Source organism: Camellia sinensis, chromosome 7 (genome assembly GCF_055761805.1).
Source record: "Camellia sinensis isolate YWXY chromosome 7, ASM5576180v1, whole genome shotgun sequence".
NCBI lineage: Eukaryota > Viridiplantae > Streptophyta > Magnoliopsida > Ericales > Theaceae > Camellia > Camellia sinensis.
Genome location: NC_138967.1, coordinates 82,013,568 through 82,032,596, shown reverse-complemented (window position 1 = coordinate 82,032,596; position 19,029 = coordinate 82,013,568). Strand labels below are relative to the sequence as shown.

General features: G+C 34.5%; 1 protein-coding gene across 6 annotated transcripts in view; it reads left to right on the top strand.

The window, feature by feature from the left end:
- The first annotated feature begins 2,410 nt into the window (after positions 1 to 2,410).
- Positions 2,411 to 19,029, top strand: part of HOL1 (HARMLESS TO OZONE LAYER 1) — a 36,032-nt gene continuing 19,413 nt past the window's right edge. The window contains exons 1-7 of one of the 6 annotated variants that reach the window (XM_082878324.1): positions 2,414 to 2,729; positions 9,613 to 9,743; positions 14,953 to 15,039; positions 16,032 to 16,132; positions 16,213 to 16,312; positions 16,604 to 16,650; positions 16,750 to 16,828. In XM_082878324.1, coding sequence (XP_082734450.1) covers positions 2,471 to 2,729; positions 9,613 to 9,743; positions 14,953 to 15,039; positions 16,032 to 16,132; positions 16,213 to 16,312; positions 16,604 to 16,650; positions 16,750 to 16,828 — 804 coding nt within the window. In that variant the 5' untranslated portion in view covers positions 2,414 to 2,470. Of the gene's footprint in view, positions 2,730 to 9,612; positions 9,744 to 14,952; positions 15,040 to 16,031; positions 16,133 to 16,212; positions 16,313 to 16,603; positions 16,651 to 16,744; positions 16,829 to 19,029 lie in introns of all 6 variants that reach the window. The other 5 variants (XR_014335570.1, XM_028244811.2, XM_082878325.1 and 2 more) reach the window with 5 other exon arrangements.

Sequence of the window (19,029 nt, the reverse complement as noted above, 5' to 3'; positions counted from 1 at the left end):
GGCGTTGGCTCACCCTATATGGGACATTGTTTTCAGGTACAGGTAGTATGCCACCTCCAAGGACATAGCTTGGATGATGATGAGAGTTGAAGACTCTTTTTGTTTATTTTGTTTATATTACATGTATATCAAGCCAAGGGCTTATTTTGTATAGAGTTAGTACTCTTCTTTTGTGTAACCAGGTGTTGACTTGGAAAGCTGTAAGCCCATAGGGCATTTGCTTTTGTTGTTAACATGTAATACTGTTGTAAGAACTACTCTGATGAATAGAAATGGTTGGTTTCTTTTATATCAATGCATGTCTAAAGTGATGGGTTTTATGTATTATTTTGAGGGCGTTACACAAATCATGTGGCACTTGTTCAATTTGATTGTACACCTTTTGCCTTTAGATTGATACCTGTTCAGGACTGTTTGCTGCCTATAAATACCATCAATTCCAGCAGTCTTGGTGATATATTTTCTATTCGAAAACAGTCTAAAATTTGTCTCATTGTTGTCCAGAATTTTCTACTTTTGTATTATTCTTCATATTAGATTTAGGATAAATTATAGAGAGTATAAGAACACAAGGTTTGGTTCGCCGAATAAATTTGTTTGAAGTATTTCTACAAGTTTGTAAAGATCATTGTATCTTGGGAGATAGACGCCACTCATCCGTAAGCACCGTAGCGAGGTGAATCTGTCTTAAGGACAGAGTGTCACACGCTCGACTTGGTCTTTGAATTTTCGGTTCAATAAATAAATTTGGTACATTATTTATTTATTTTGTTTGATTTATTTCATTTATTTTATTTACACAGAAGATTGTTCCAACAAAACTCACATTAAGAACAATCTATTTCTTGGGATTACACCCACAGGTTCTGCTCTAGATTTGCCAGATTCACGTGGAGGGAGGCACTTTGTGATTTGCCAGATCCACGTGGAGGGGATACTTTGTGTGGATTTCGAAATTAGTTGAGATGCGCGTAAATTAATTCAAATATCCGATTATAAAAAATTAAAATATATAAATTATAAAAAAAAATTAAATTATTCAAATTCAACCTGTACTTGACTTGTTAAAAAATATAAATAAAACAATTTTTTTAAATTTTCAAACTAAATTTAAAAAACAAAAAATAAAACAAAACAAAAACAAAAAAAATTATTCAAATCCACCAGGCTAATTTGTAAATAAGGCCTCGTTTGGGAAGACTCTGTTTTAGCTAAAAAGCCAAAAAGTTACTAAATTAGTCAAAAAGCCAACAATCCATACCAAAAAGTCAAAAATTCTCTTTTCTCTCTACTTTTTGCACATCTTTTCGTAATTAGTCAAAAAGTCATCCCAAACATACTAGTTTTTTTTAGTTTATATTTTAGTCAAATAACTAAAAAATTACTAAATTAATCTGTTCCCAAACAAAACCTAAGAATGCTAGGGGCGTGGCGGGTTTCAAGCCTATTTTGGAAAGTGGCTGTCTTTCAGGCTTGAGTTTATTCTAATAATAATAAAAATAAAAATAAGGTGTAAAAAAAAAAAGAAAATATTCAACATGTTTCTATTTTTTTGAATTAATTTTTTAAAAACTGATTTGAAAACTTTATTTTGAAAAAAAATCTTTATTTAGTTTTCAAAAAATTACATTATTACAAAGAGAGACAATTTTTAAAAAATGCATTATTAAAAACTTTGTCCGACTTTCAAAATAATTAAAAACTCCAAAATTTTTATAAAAAGAGTGTGGAAAACAAGAACCACACACACTGAAGTGTTTGGGAAGTGAGTTTTTATGTGGTTTTTTAGTTATAGGATATTATTGGAGAAAAATTTTTGATATGGCTTCTGTACAGTCCGGGATCGGACTGGACCGTGCTGTTGGGCTAGTGGGGGCCCACTACGGGTCCCGTTTTGATAATCTGAACCATTTAATGTGTAGAGCTCGTCGAGTACTATAAATTTTTAAAAAATCACGTTGATCAGATATCGATAGGTATGTGATGAAATTAGTTACGTATTAAAAAAATTGGACGGTGAACAAATTAACGGTTAACAAAAAACTGATTTGATCATATAGCTATTGACATCCGATCAAAGTGATTTTTTACAGACATAAAATACTCGACGAGTTCTACACATTGAGTGGTTCAGATTATCAAAACGGGACCCGTGGTGGGCCTCCACGGGATCAACAGCACGGTCTAGTCCCATCCCGGACTGGACAGAAGCCATACACAAAAATTTTTTAGTGTTTGAGAAGATAATGAGATATTTTTGTGGTTGGATGTAATGTTTGTAAGAAAAAAAAGTAAAATAATTATGAAGTTGAATATGATATTTTATTTAAATTTATTTTTTTTTAATTTTACAAAAAATTTATCTTTCAGTGAAAAAAAATTAAAAAAAACCCAACCCACAAACTTGACAAACACCATAAGTTGATCTGAGGCCTCAAGCACATGGTAGTTTTTGAGTGATTGAATTGAAATGCAATCGCTCGTTATTTGCAGAGCCAGAGGGGTATTATTGTGGTCGTTGAACTTCAATTTCAATCACAAATTCATATGTAGGCATAGCAATAGTGAGAGCATTTCTAAGAAGATAGCACAGCAAAACTTGAAGATGGAAAACAGACCACAAAAGCAACAGCAACAGAAAAGCATTACTAATGATAGTAGCATCACATCAAATCCCAATTTCAACAAAATCCAACAAATCATACACTCTTCCGACTCTTCTTCCAGTGGTAATCCCATCATAATCTCCTAATTGTGTAATCCTCCTCTCATCTCATCTATTTTCTCCACTCCCTGTTTCTTTCTTTCTTTCTTTTCTTCATTTGCTTTGCTTTTAAATTTACGGCTGTAGAGTAGTAGATCTCCCATGAATTATCGATTCAGTGAATTCCACTGCGTTTCGTTAAGAGATTTGGGAAGAGATTTGAAAAAAAAAAAAAGAAAAAATGTGTGAAATTAACGTTTTACTTATTTTTTTATTTTCTTTTTTCAAATTCCTTTCCAAATTTCCCAACGAAACAGAACCTCAATGAATTTTGAGTTTCAATTTTGTGGATGAGAAGTGATTGAAATTGGTTTTAAACTATTTTACAGCAACAAAAGGGTGTGCACACACCATGGGTAGCGATGAAATTCTCAGGATTCCGAATTTTAATTATTCACTATAAAAAAAAATCTATAGTAGTTGGTAGGGTTTGAGGAATTAAAAGCTGAAACAATTAATAAAAAATTGAAGTATTTGAGAGAAATTAGGGGTGATTTTAGACTTGTTTTGGGAACTGTTGGAATATATTCAGTGCTAGCGGTCGTGTGCCAGTTAAACAAATAAGAAAAAAATAAAATATTTAACATATATTGGTTTTAACCTGAAGTGGTAAGACTCTTTCTTATCAAATCTGTAGTCTTTTAGTTCAAGAATCATTCCATCCTCTTCTCTAATTTTTTTTTTTTTTGTGGATAGATAACTGAACACTTGCCAGAGACAAAACTTTAATATACCAATTTAGGTGCTCACATATATAATATATATCAAATATATTATATTCCATATGTTGAGGATTTGGTTTGGTTTGATTTTATTTGATTGTATTCATGGTTGTTAAAATCGCGATCCGGATCGTAGGATCGTACAATCCTACGATCCTACTTTGCCAAAACGATCCAGATCGTTATAGGATCGATGTTATAACAGGATCGCAAGTAGGATCATGTAGGATCGCATGGGATCGTGTAGGATCGTATGATATCGTATAGGATCGTAGGTAGGATCGCAAGTAGGATCGTAGATTTTATGATTTTTTATCTTATTTTTAATATGTATCATTTTAATTTTAATTTTTATCTTTTTTTTAATAGAAAGTAGGATCTTACGATCCTCGATCCGATCCTAAAATCCGATCCACTAGACCCTCTCACCGATCCTACTTAGGATCCCGATTTTAACAACCTTGATTGTATTACCACAAATAGGTTATTTGTATTACCATACTTGAGTCATGTCCTTCATTATATAAAGGACCTTGTATTACTTATTATTCAATTCAATACATATTTACTCATTCTCTTATTTGTTTATCATGGTATCAGGGCTAAAAGTGAAAACCTTTGCTCCTCTCTCTTAAGTCTGGTAGTACAAACTACTGTCCTGGTACCAACACTGCACCCAACATAGTGCGTCCAACCATCACATCTAAACAGAGTAGGGGCGTTCACGGTTCGGTTGCGGTCTGAGAACCTCCAATCCGTCATCCATCTAAAACTAGGCGGATTGAAAAAAAATCAATCCGCAACTGTCTGCCAAATTGGTGGATGCGGATTAAACAGATTAGCGGATGAATGTGAATCTGTTTGGCGGTTTACATTTTACAGATTTCAACATAATAAAACCTATCGACATAAATTTTTTATTTTTTTTTAGATAACAATTCAATCTGTCTTATTAATAATGACTTACATACATGGATAATAATCCAACCAACCTATATGTTAACAATGACTACAAAGTAGAGGTGCTCGCGGTTCGGTTGCGGCCTATGAACCTCCAACCAGCCATCCATCCATCCATCCAAAACTAGGCGGATTGGAGAAAATCAATCCGTATCCCACTTGTCATCATCCATCCGTCCAAAATGTAGCGAATCGGTTCGGTCGGTTTGGATGGATCAGTATATCCACTGAGCACCCCTAAAACAGAGGTTCAAAATATTTGTTCTTCTAAACCTGCCCATAAATGGAAATTGTCAAAATCAACTTCCGAATACATCAAACTCTTCCTCTCATTCTCAAGAGTCTAACGGTGCAAAACACATAGAAAATCAACGCAACACGCGTTGCCTGAAATTCAACGCGTAATTCAACTCACAGCGTCTTGTCACATGCCTCCTCAACAGCTACATCACCCCTAATGTCAGCCCTATGCATCACTGCACCACCCACTCAGCTTCCCCTAAGCCGCGTGCTGCCACGCTCGGTTTCTACCTCAATCATTTTCCATTTCGGCTTCCGCCTAACTCATCTAAGCCGTATGCCTTCTCAGCTTCCGCCACAACCGACTTTGTTATCGGCTTCCTTTTGGCTTGCCTAAGGCGCGTAGCATTTCGGCTTTTGCTAGGCTTGCCCTAGCCATGTGCCATGTCAGCTCTGCTATCAACGCTACTGTGCTCTGTGCCCACTTAATCTCAGACATCACTCCATGGATTGTTCAAATCTTTCTCCTCAACAGGGTCCATCTCCTTCATTTTCTTAACAAGCTGTGTCGGCCATGTTTCACCGGCTTCTCTCTTCTTCTGGTACTCCTCCATCTACTGCTTTATCAATCACCTCAGGTACATCTTCCTAGTACTTTGACTCTGCATGCTATCACCATATGACTTACGATTCTTCTGCTCTTTCTTCACTTTTCTCCTCCTCCCATATTCTCTTCATTCATACTGCTGATGGTTCTCTTATGTCAGTTCGTCATATTGGTCATGTTCCTAAATCTAATCTGACTTTACCTAATGTTTATCTTATACCTACTCTTACCTTAAATATCATCTCCATTGGTCAACTGTGTGAACTTGGTCTCATTGTTACATTTTCCGCTAATGGTTGTCTGGTGTAGGACCCCCAGATGAGACGGACTATTGGGATCAGTCGCAAGCATGAACATCTTTATGAACTCATTCCTCATCATGTCCCCTTTTCCATCCAAGTTGCTGCTTCTACTTTCAATATATCTCTTTTTTATCTTTGGCATTCCGTTTAGGACACATTTCTTTTGGTCGTTTAAAGTCTTTAATTTCTAGTGGTAAGTTAGGACATGTTGTTTCTGACACTACAGATTGCTTGTCCTGTCAACATGGAAAACAACTTGCTTTATCTTTTCCTAAAAGTGACTCTGTTTCTAAGACTTCCTTTGATCTAATCCATTCTAATATTTGGGGTCCATCCCCTACTTTAAGCATGGGTGGCTCTAGATATTTTGTCATTTTTGTTAATGATTTTTCTCGTTTTACTTGGATATTTCTCATGAAAATCGCTTTGAACTAAAATAGATTTACTATAGATTTTCAAACATGGTTAAAACAAAGTTTTCCTGTCCAATTAAAGTTTTTTGTTGTGATAATGCCATGTAATACAAAGATATTGATTTTCTCTCTTTTCTACAAAGTCATGGTACTCAACCTCACCGTTCCTATTCCGACATGTCTCAACAAAATGGTCATGCTGGACGGAAACATAGGCATATTCTCAATACTACTCGAGTACTTCTCTCCTCTTCTTGTATTGAAAAGTTTTGGAGCGAAGTTGCCTTCACTGTTGTTTTTGCTATCAATCGTGTTCCCACACCCACTATCGGCAATCACACTCCCTATCAGCATTTGTATGGTACTTGTCCTTATTACACCACTCTCCGAGTCTTTGGTACTACTTGTTTTGTGCTGCTGCAACCTCATGAACATACCAAACTAGAACCTCATTCTCGCCTATGTTGTTTTTTTGCAGTATGTCATTGAACACAAAGGATATTGGTGTTGGGATCCTATTTCCAAACAGCTCCACATTTCTCGCCATGTCGTCTTTTGGGAACACAAAATGTTTTCATCTATGTCAAAATTTCACTTATCTCATCCCATTACTCCCCTGCTCTTCACTAATCTTTCCCTGGATTTGTTTCTTGCTGAAATTGATACAGATGATTCTCCAGCCTCCACAGGGACGCTCTTGCCTACAATCGACCCTATGTTGCCTACCCTATCTGATGGTCCTACCGCTGTCTCTCTGGTCTCTTCTCCTCGTCAGCCTTCTGAGGATCCTGCACCATCTCCTAGTCTTGGCCCCCATCACCTCTCACATGGGCCTCTTGAGGACCTTGCACCATCTCCTCGTCCTGCCCCCATCACCTCTCACAGTAGGCGTTATGTATCCCTTGATTCCACTACATCATCTTCTAGTCCCGCTGCACTTTATCGTCATTCTACTCGAGTAAAACAACTTCCTCTCCATCTTCGAGATTGTCATTGTTATTCTACTATTCTCTCTTAGCATGAACCTCACTCTTACCGTGATGTTCTAATCCTCTTTGGTAGCAAGCAATGACTGATGAATTGCAGGCTTTGGTTATAACTCATACCTGGGATTTGGTGGACCTTCCTTCTGGTAAGACTACTATTGGATGTAAATGGGTCTATAAGATCAAAACTCATTCTGAAGATACTGTTAGAATGCTATAAAGCACACTTAGTTGGTCAAGGTTTTACTCAGGAGTACGGCATTGACTATGAGGAGACATTTGCTCCAATTGCTCGCCATCTGTTCGTAGTCTCCTTGTCGTTGTTGCTGTCCGCAAGTGGGGTTTGTATCAAATGGATGTCAAAAATGCCTTTCTCAATGGAGACCTCCTTGAAGACGTATATATGCAACCCCCTCCTGGTTATGATCACCCTTCTCAAATGGTCTGTAATTGTTGACTTCGGCATGCTCTCTATGGCCTTAAGCAAGCTCCCCAAGCTTGGTTCTCCAAGTTTAGAACCACTATTGCACAATTTGGCTTTGCTTCTAGTCCATATGATTATGCTCTTTTAATCCGCTAGACTGATCATGGCTCCACTCTTCTTCTTCTTTATGTTGATGGCATGATCATTACTGGCAATGATGTTACTGGTATAGCTGAGTTGAAGCACTCACTCGACACTTATTTTGAGATGAAGGATCTAGGTCCTCTCAACTATTTTTTGGGTCTTGAGATCTCTTCAAACTCCAGTGGCTATTATCTCTCTCAAGCGAAGTATGCATCTGATCTATTCAGCCATGCTGGTCTCATTGATAGCAAGACTGCCTCTACCCCTCTTGAGACAAATGTTTATCTCACTCCTCTAGACAGTATTCCTCTCTCTTATGCCACGCTTTATCGACAGTTAGTTGGCAGCCTAGTTTATCGCACAGTTACACGCCCAGATATTGCCTATGCTATTCATCTTGCCAGTTAGTTCTTGGCATCCCCACGCTCCACTCATTATGCTGATGTGCTTTGTATCCTTCGATACGTGAACGGTGTTTTATTTCACGGACTTCATTATTTTGCTCATTCTAGCTTGGAGTTGGATGGCTATTCTGATGCAGATTGGGTAGGTGATCCTACCAATCGACACTTTACTGCTGGATATTGCTCCTTTCTCGATGATTCTTTGATTCCCTGGCCCAGTAAGAAGCAAACTGTTGTTTCTAGATCTACTATTGAAGCTGAGTATTGTGCTTTTGTGGACACTACACAAGAATTATTATAGCTTCGTTGGTTACTCGAAGATTTGGGGATTACTCATTCATCTACTATTGTTCTTCATTGTGACAACCATAGTGCAATTCAAATTGTTCACAATGATGTGTTTCATGATTGCACGTACCAAGCACATTGAGATTGATTGTCACTTTATTTGTGAACATGTTCACGATACTATTTGCCTTCATTTTATTCCTTTTGTTGATCAAACTGCTGATATCTTTACCAAAGCACATCCACCGGGACGTTTTCATACTATACTTTCCAAACTCAAGTTGTTGTCTACTCAACCACCTTGAGTTTGAGGGGGGAATGTTAGAATATGTTCAATATATATTATAATATATATTGAATATATTATATTCCATATGTAGAGGATTTGATTTAGTTTGATTTTATTTGATTGTATTACCATAGATAGGTTATTTGTATTACGATACTTGAGTCATGTCCTTCACTATATAAAGGACCTTGTATTACTTTTTATTCAATTCAATACATATTCACTCATTCTCTCATTTGTTTATCACTAGTTATTTTACTTGGGTTTTTACAAAAGGACGTGCATAAAATTAGAGGGAATAGTTGAGTTTTTGACTTTTTGACTATATTAGGTGATTGCCAAACCAACTTAGACTTAGAAAAAGCTTGACTTCACCTTTCGGTTCACCCCAAATAGCTGTTCTTGACTTCATATATGATATTTTAGTTTTTATCAGTCAGTGAGTGTTTCAACTTTCACATCATACATTTTCTGTTTGTCATTTGTATTGCATTTAGTTCTTTGATCACTACTATTTATTGTTGAATATAGAAATTAGAATACATAAAATCTTTTTATTTTTAGTATTATGTATATAATCTGTGATTGTATCAATCACTGATTTGTATTGTTTTCTCATTTATATCATTTCCTAAATTGTATCGTGAATCTATTATATATACATGGCCTATACCTCATTCATGGGTGAGCCAAATAATTCTTTTCATTCTTTTTTTTATTAGGTCCAACTCATTAGCTCCAGAGCACCAGATGATGAATAACTTCTTCACATAGAGAGAATTGCCTGCCCAGTTTGAAATTTTGAGTTTTTTCAATTTTCACTTCTGTGTATCATAAATTATAGGAAAAAGAATAAAAAAATATTTGGGTTGTGTAGAAGATGCTCCGATAAGGCCCAAAATGACCGGCATTTGCACTTTCTAGGTTGTTTACTATTACATTTTTTAGTAGCACTGTACAAGACAAGAGTATCATATTTTCATTTAGTATCTGTGCTTGTTCAATCATAAAATTGTACAAGTCCTCTTGGGAAATATTATAGTAACATCAAACACACTTGGCTTCTCAGATGGTTGGGAAAAATGTTGGCAGCTGGGATTGACCCCATGGGATCTGGGACAGCCAACACCAGTTATGGTACATCTTCACCAGGCTGGTGCCCTTCCCAAGGGCAGAGCTTTGGTCCCTGGATGTGGCAGTGTAAGTAAGATGTTTAATGTTTTTCTTTGTTATCAGTCTTGTTGGTCAAGAGGTGCTATTGTTAGATACGTTGATTTGATTCGTAACTTTTTATTTGAGGAAAATTTATTGACTTGTTCTTCTGCATTAAGACTTTTGTATATGCTATAGAAATATTCTCATTGATCCCATACTTTGACTTGAAAAGTAATAATAATAATAATTATTTTTTTTATAATGGATATTCATATTTTGATTATTAACTACATCATGAATCGAGCTCAATCACACCCTCTTAACACTCTGTTTGGTTATAAGAAACATAGGGTTTTATTGGTCATAAGAAACAGTGAGGTGAAGGAGTTGAAAAGAAAGGACAGGAAGATCTTTTATCTTGTTTAGTTAGTGTTGGGCTATGAAGCATGGACACAGACACGAGACACGGCAATTTCAAAAAAATGGAGACGCAGACACGGCGGGAGACATGGCAATTTTTTTAATTTTATATATATATATATATTTGCTATGTAGATTAATATTATGTTACCAAACAATCAAAATTAATAAAAACTAACATTAATTCTATATATATATATATATGAACCACTATATTTAAACAAATTAATAGATTATCCATATTTGGACACGCGTGTCCCTAATGTGTCTCCGAAGTGTCCCCAGCAAAAAAAGAAATTAAGGGACATGCCATTTGGCGTGTCCCAGCCGTGTCACTGCGATGTACTCAGCATGTCCCCTGCAAAAGAAATAATAAAATTAAAGGCGGGTTCCCGTGTCGGACACTACTACGACACCTATTTTGAAGTGTCTGTGCGTCGTAGGTGTTGGGAAAGTAAGAAGGAATGAGATGCACATTTCTAAGATCAATTTTCTCTCTGTGGTTGCTTGAAGGAAGATGAAGGGGTGATATATATGTTATGTATTGTATGTATACATAGAACAAGAAGATATTTGGCTGGGATGGTTCTATCACCAAGCTGGTCATTCTTGAATTACCAAGCAAGTAGTGGTTGAGGCCGTTACGTAATGGTTGCGGCGGTAGGCGTTACACGTTACACTTGCTTTTGCGGTGTGACGAAAATGGCTGTTTTGGTGTTACGTAACAGCCCGCTACACACTTTTACAATATTTCAATATTTTGAATAGCTTCGTCCCCCCCCCCCCCCCCAAAAAAAAAAAAAAAAAACACAAAAAAACAAAACAAAACAAAACAAAAAGTTTACAAAAAAAGAACGAATACTAAGTGATCTAAACCCAAAGAAAAAATCTTGTATGAATTTTTTTCTTTATAATTTATATTTTAATTTTTACATTAGTGTGTAAAATAAAAAATATATAAACAGTGGTTGTATTTATTTCTATAATCATTTCATTTAATATTTAATTATAAACATTTTTTATTTTGCTACTGCAATGTGTTGTCTAAAAAATGTCTTTAAAAAAAAAAAATTAGTAGCTCAAAAATAATTTTTGTTTATGGCACCATTTTTATTTTTATAATCATTTATTTAATAATTGTAAATATATATATATTTTTATTTTAGTTCAGGTATTGGTCAAAAATAATTTTGTAGACTTTTATAATCAATTAAACCCCAATATATTGGATCATACTTAAAAACTAGCAAAATTGATCAAAATCTATTTTAAACCCCAATAAATGTGATTCTAAAAAATATATATATATATATGCGTATCGGTAAGTTTTTCAAATTGTGCGGAAAAAAAAAATTACGGTTCTAGTTACTACAACCGTTATGCCATGGCTTTTACATCCCGCAACCGCAATTGCACCACAACTGCTTTTCGAAACCTTGATTGTCGTCTATTTTTGTTACTAAATTTGAGAACTACTAGAGCACAAAAGAAAATAAGAGAAATGAAGCGTTTGTGTCAATTTGGAAACTAGAAAGGAACTTAAATGAAATAAGATGAATACAACTAATGATAGGCTAGGAAACGAATTAAGAACTATGAACAAGAAAGTACAAATATGAATACGGGTATGGATAGAGGATACGTATACCACACCAAACAAATATGTTGATACAGAAAGTTCTAAAAAATTAGGATACAGATACGTTACTAATATGGTGATATGTGTATCATCTATGTATGTATATAAATAAATGAAAAATAATAATTTTGTAATAACACGTTTGTAACAAACTATAATATATTCACATAAAAAAGATTGAGGTTATGTTATGTGGACACAAGCTTGGACCAAATTTGACATGCTTTAATCCCACTATATCCCAATTTTGTTTTCTTAGGAGCATGCAAAGTATTGGAAACTATTCTTTTATTTATTCTAACAACTATACTCTCTACACAAGAAATGCCATATCTTAATTTCAAGATATGTCTGATACATAGATTATCCAAAAAGCATTAGATACTTATTCAAAATTAAAGAAAATTAATTTCTAATTGTGGATACATTTAGGAAGTGTGGGATATGTATTTGTGAGTATTTAAGCAGTATCAATATCTGATATGAATTTGACTCTCTTGTAGAAGTATTGGTGCTACATAAAAAAAGGGTATTAGTCATCATCCTCATCTTTAACAAGCATGAATAGAAATTAGGGTTAGTAGTAAAAGTCGTCTTTAACGAACTTATTTAGAAATTAGGGTATAGTAGTAAAGTATTGGTACTTTTTTTTTTTTTTTTTCATTTGTTTTGTTGAGCCAAACTACAAAAAAGATTTAATTGGCATCAAGCCTTTGTCACAAAAGACTCTTGCGAGAATAATGTTCCTTTTCCAATAACTTTATCAAGTCCTTTGACCTAAGTTTCCTCTTTGATGCTTGATTTCGACGCTAGATCATTGTCTGCACTCAGGTTGTACTTGGTATATAATTTTGTTTTTGTTTGAGAATCATGGACCTGTTTTGATGATGGAGAAAATCTACTAGTTTAGGGGTCATTGGTCACTGCTGGCATGACTTGAGGTTCCTTTTATGTGGTTATTACTTACAACCTCTGTTATGAGAATCTTACGATTTGCAATTCAGTTTACAATTCGATTCCTGATTCATGCATAGATTGATTCAAATCTCTAGGTGAATCTATTTGGGATAAATCTATAGTGAATTGAGTGATTCACAATCGATTCACGATTTGATTCACTTTTGTTGATTTATCGGACAGATTCTGACCATTATTCACAATCGATTCACGGTTTGATTCACTTTTGTTGATTCATGCAAATTTTGAAATTATTTTGTTGGACAAATTCCAATCATTTTAACCTCTTTGTTTTAGTGAAAATGACATAATTCAATTTCTAGGACTATTTAGGGTTGTTTTGGGAACCAGCTATTTTAGTTGGCCTTTTGACTTTTTACGAAAAGACGTGCATAAAAATAGAGAGAAGAGTTGACTTTTTGTTAGTGACTTTTTGGCTGTTTTAGGTGGTTCCCAAACTTGCCTTTAGTACAAAAATAACCAATACCTATGCTTGGTTTGTTGTTATTTTGGTGATCAGAGAGTTTTTAATAAGATTCAATTAGATCCAGCATGTGAACCTTTCTTTTTCTTTTTCTTTTTCTTTTTCCCTAAAACAAAAAATACTTCAATACATGGATGCTTAAGGTTAAAGTAACTCGCTCACATGAACTATATATTGCTATTTTAGTGAAATAAATATAGTTCAAATTCAATATTACAAGAGTCAAGTCAATTAAACTCAATGGTTCCACAACTTCTTTTTTAAACGTTTTTTTAACAAAAAATATACACACTTTTCAAAGTGTTTTAGGTTTTAAAATAAAAGATTCTACTTAGGTTTAAAATAAATAATTCTACTTAGATATTCTAATTATTATACTCTCTATAGGGTTTCTAGATCCATGTTTTGAATGTCAAGAGAGATTATATTATGATGTTTGAATAATTTTATGGTTATTCCCAATTAAACGGTTTAATCATGTCTTTATATAATAACTATTTTATAACATGTGCCAAAATCAATTTATTTTATTTATTTTTTCATATATACAGTTCTTTAACACCATTTTTATAGTTTGTACTAAATCTTAACGATTCTCGATTTGATTCGATTCGATTCATGATATGATTTACAATTTGACAATTATGCTTATGACTTGTGAATGATTTTTTGAACTCCCCATTTTTATTTTTATTTTCTTAGGACGATTGATTTTGTAAATAGCGTTGCTGCAAAGGTTGAACTTATCGCAAAATCAACCTCTCCACAAAAAGTGGGGGGAAGGCTGCCTATACCTTTCCCAAATCCTGCTGTAAGTTAGAGTGTTGTGCACTGGGTACACCTTTATAAAGGTTGAATTTATTGTACTATGAAGAATATCACAAGAAAGTCACATGAGTTCAAAGATTTAAGAAAGTTTTCAATGAAATGCCTAAAATTTCTTCATTGGTTACCAAAATATGTAATATTAGTCAACTTACCTTCAGTTATGTGTTTTCATATCCCTTCTTCAATATTTTTAGCCTTTCCGTTTTCCCATGGGCTTCTATGTAGAAGGGGATATGCTTCTTTCATTTAAAAAATTTTGGACAATTAATTTGTCTTTTGACCCCTTGCGCATGAAGGGCAACATCCATCCGCTGGAGTGAAACTATTGTGAAACAAAGTAGACTTTGGCACAAAGCCACTTTTCCTGCTTGCAAACAATTAAAAATTGTGTTAAAACTCTGTAAATAAGTTAAATTATTGGAATCTTTGAGATGATTGCATTCATATTCTGAAATACTCAATAATCTTTAACAGAACCACAGTTTGTCGATGGGGAAGGAAAGTCATAAGTGTGTTGGAAAAACAAGATGGGATTTAGTTTTAGTGCAATGCAATCTGAAAACATGGGAGTTGATTAAGTTTTCCCTTTCCGTCAGGATGCTAGTGGCGCCCCCATAATGTTTTCAGACTGTTAATTGTAATTATTTTATTTTATTTTATCTCTGGCTGTTAATCGAAACTTTTGTTTGTGAAATTATAGGTAGAAATGTATTTACATGTTTCAAAATGACCTTTTATTTTCATTTTTTTAATAAGTACACGTGTCAAAAATGACACGTTTCATTGTTTGTTGGTTTTTGTCATGTTTTTGTCATAGTCTACTTGCTTCCGGGCCTTGCTATTTTTTCAGCAGCCATTTTTTCCCTTCTACGTTCGTTTCCTATTTTTCTTTGGCTCAGTTACAGCAATCAGTTCATATATGGTAGGGTCATGATGTGGTTGCAATTGCATGCCCTGAGCGCTATGTTGTTGGACTGGACATATCAGACGAAGCAATTAAGAAAGCAATAGAGGTAATACATGATTTCATGTTAGTCTGTTTCACCACTTTATCTTCCCTATAGAAAGGCAAATTGGATATGACCATGGTGATACAAATAAGACCCTGCTAGTTGAATTTCTTCACCTAATTTTTCTGATTACTGCAACTCCTTAGTTATAGTTGTGTATCTAAAGGGATTTGCATCACTACTTCAGCTTCAGTTTGAAAAAACTTAAGAGTGATGTCTTGCACTACATAAAGGCATTTTGAAGTCTTTCTAGTTGCTTTAGGAACCTCATCTATATCTTGCATGACTAACTCCTCATTTACAGAACATTTTCTGATCATTTCAATTTCCACAAGTCAAATTTGTTTACACCAAATTTAAGGTGCCTAACATGGTGACCTTAAAAGTAAATGGACTGTAACAAAGTGTTGGTGCCCAAATTGGTATGTGCATCAGTGTACTAGTAAGGGTGTTTCCCTTTGCAAGAATAACTGCTTGTAACAAAACCTTTTTGTTTTTTTTCAAATGCTGAAAATCACAGAGTTCTTTACTTGACATTACCATCCAAATGGGATAGATTTTGGTCTTGTTTTTGTTATTTCATTACATGCTATCATTGCCCACGGGACTGCACTAATTTACTTTTCTTCTTTATTAGATATTAACGTGCTAAGTTTATTATTACAGTGTTCTTGGTTTCTTGGTCAACTAATGCACTTAAATGGTAATTCTGTTCAAACAGTGAGGATGGCTCAACTACTCTAAATATCATAATACACCACTATGTCACTGAATCTTGAAAGAAATTGAAAAACTTTATTGCTTACCACTCTGGTGAAAACATGAGTAGCACTTTGTAACTGAAAGAGAAAATATGAAAGACCGTCAAACACTGGGGTGTAAGTGGATCAGATAAAGCTATTTTCAGAACTGTGGCTCCACAAGTTGTTTACATGAATTCTGATACATTTTGGAAATGTTCTCACTCTTATTTTCTGCACTAATTGTGAACACAGTTGTCATCGTCATTACCAAATGCAGATTATTTTACCTTCTTAAAGGAAGACTTCTTTACTTGGCGTCCAACTGAGTTGTTTGATCTCATTTTTGACTACACGTAAGTTTGTGTGAAGTTTGGTTTGCTTATCCTGTTAGAAGAAACATCTTGATTAGTAGGTCAAATGGACAACTTTGCAGATTCTTTTGTGCCATTGAACCTGATACGAGATCAGCTTGGGCAAGCCAAATGCGAGATCTTTTAAAGCCAGATGGAGAGCTCATAACACTAATGTTTCCGGTTCCCATCTCTCTCTCTCTCTCTCTTCCTTTCTTTTCCTCTTTTCTAATTTTCCTTTACTGAGTGAATCCAAAAATTTTCATATGATATACCAAGGCAACTTAGTTTCATCCGATAGAAAATTCTTACGTTATTTATGAAAATGTTAAATATGATAAACACCATAACCTTCAACTGGAATGTCCTCTATTCTGGTGAAAGTTTTAGAGGGGAAATTTGCCTTTTTTTGGAATATAATAATTTATTATGTCTCCAACAGTCAAGGTGAAAATAAAATTTCTTTTGTGGCAGGTCAGCGATCATGTTGGCGGGCCACCATATAAAGTATCTGTTGCCGAGTACTTTTCTGCCCTTCAGTTCACTTTCATTTAAATTCTTATTGAGTTTTATTCAAAAGATTCTTTTTGATTGGTCATAATTATTTTTTGTCAGTGTAGTTATGAAGAGTTTTTGAACCCCATTGGGTTTAAAGCAGTATCCATTGTGGACAATGAGTTGGCTATTGCACCTCGCAAGGTATGTGTACTGATTCATGTAATCAGCAAATAATAAATGATATATTCATATAATTCCATTTAAGAGAATGTGTTTGTGATTATCCTTATTCCTCCATTGCTGAGTACTTTTTTTTTTCCTTAATCTTGAAGGCACAAATTACAATTTTAGTAGTAAGAACCATGCATGACATAATAATGTGTATTGTGTTATTTTGTTAATTAAATCAAATATTGGAAGACATATTTAAACTTAAATTCATTCAAATTTAATACATTTGACTCATAAATCAACACAATAAGATGCCCTTAAATTTGCATGGTTTTGCTCTCTCTCTCTCTCTGTCTCTCTCTCACACACACACACACAAACACAAACATGTTATTGTACATTTCAATCTTTGTCTATTCAAATGCATTAAATTGTTCTAGTCATTTGAACTTCATCAAATATGCCATGTCATTTGGATTTTTGCAGACATATATAGGACAATGTCTTCTTAAGATTATTTTCTTTGTATTTTCAGTGGAAGTTTGGTGGATGCAAAAAGTTCTGATGATTTGTTGTTACTTCCTTAGTCAGTCACTTAGGTACACATAAACCAAACCAATCCAAATCAAACCAACCAAGTATATGATTCTTTTTTCGCCATTCCCCTTTGTCAATGACTATATGCTCAGTAAGTTAATAAAGGGGAAATTAGTGAAAAGTTCGAATGATTTTATTTTATGATAAATTCTATGGGAAATTTATTAACCTATTTAGTCCCACGTATATGGAATGTTAGGAGATGAATTCCCATTTTTAAATGTTAACCATTTTTCGTGGTTGTTTTGCCCTTGGTTTTAAGTGTGAATATTCACACTTTTTTATTCATCGAAACATTTACCAAAAATTCATATTTACAACAATTCATACCAACACTATTATATATAATAGGGGTTATTATACTTAAGGAAGTAAATGATAAATTGATTACATTTAAATCTATCAAATAAAATTTTATTTTAGACTCCAAATAACAGAAATTTATTTAGCAATAGGTCAAAAACATAATTACTGGTCATTTGTACCCAAGAATATTCTTCCCAGCCCTTTCATCCTAGCAACCCTTGCCTCGTCCTTACATTTGCTGACCCTCACTTACTGCATCCAAAGTAAGTTAATGAACCAACTCCAAAAGGATTGCAATTCCATGAGCCCCTATATATCCTATCTCTTTCGGTAATATTATATGTGTATATATATATATTTGTGTGTCTAACTTGCACAACTTGTATGCAATACTTAGTTGCAAAAAATATGAAAAATTTCATGTATAAGCAGAAAACTAAAAGACACATACAGTCATAGATATAAATATATCTGTAGTGATAATGAAGATAAATAAGATAAAACATCTTAAAATGGAGAAATGAATAAGGGAGAGGAGAATGGGCAGCTATAGAGGAGGGGGTTGTGAAGGGTGAGAGAGGGGACAAGGTGGCACCGGTTGTGGGAGGAAGGTAGAAGTGATGTTGGGGAAGAGATGGTGTGGGACAAAAATGACATTTTATTTGTATTTTTGACAGATATGTAAATAAATCTATATTATTCTAATGACTTTAAAACAATTTGTTGCCTTGAGTATAATAATCCCTATATAATATGTACAGAGGAATCCCAATGGAGTAAGTATTCTAACTGTTGTATTTTTTGCTAAACTATAGATTTTGTTGCCTTTCTAAGTTGGTATCAGAGCGACAAAAAACACAGCAGCCCTAAAACCGTCATAGCCATGTTGGAAGTCACGTCCGAAACCACTTCAACCCCTGCCGCTGCCATTCCGGTGAAAACGTCAAACTCTCACTCTGTCCAAATCACCACCATCCGCCTAAATGGTGATAATTTTCTCCGCTGGTCACAATCTGTCCGGATGTATATCCGTGGGCAAGGAAAGATCGGTTACATCACTGGTGACAAGAAGGCTCCTGCTGTTAATGATCCGCTGTTCGACAGTTGGGACGCTGAAAACTCCATGGTTATGACATGGTTGGTCAATTCCATGGAGGAGGATATAAGCTCTAATTACATGTGCTATCCTACTGCACAAGAATTGTGGGATAATGTTAGTCAGATGTATTCTGACCTAGGAAATCAATCTCAAGTTTTCGAATTAACTTTGAAGTTAGGAGAGATTCGTCAAGGAGATGATTCCGTCACCAAATATTTCAATTCGTTGA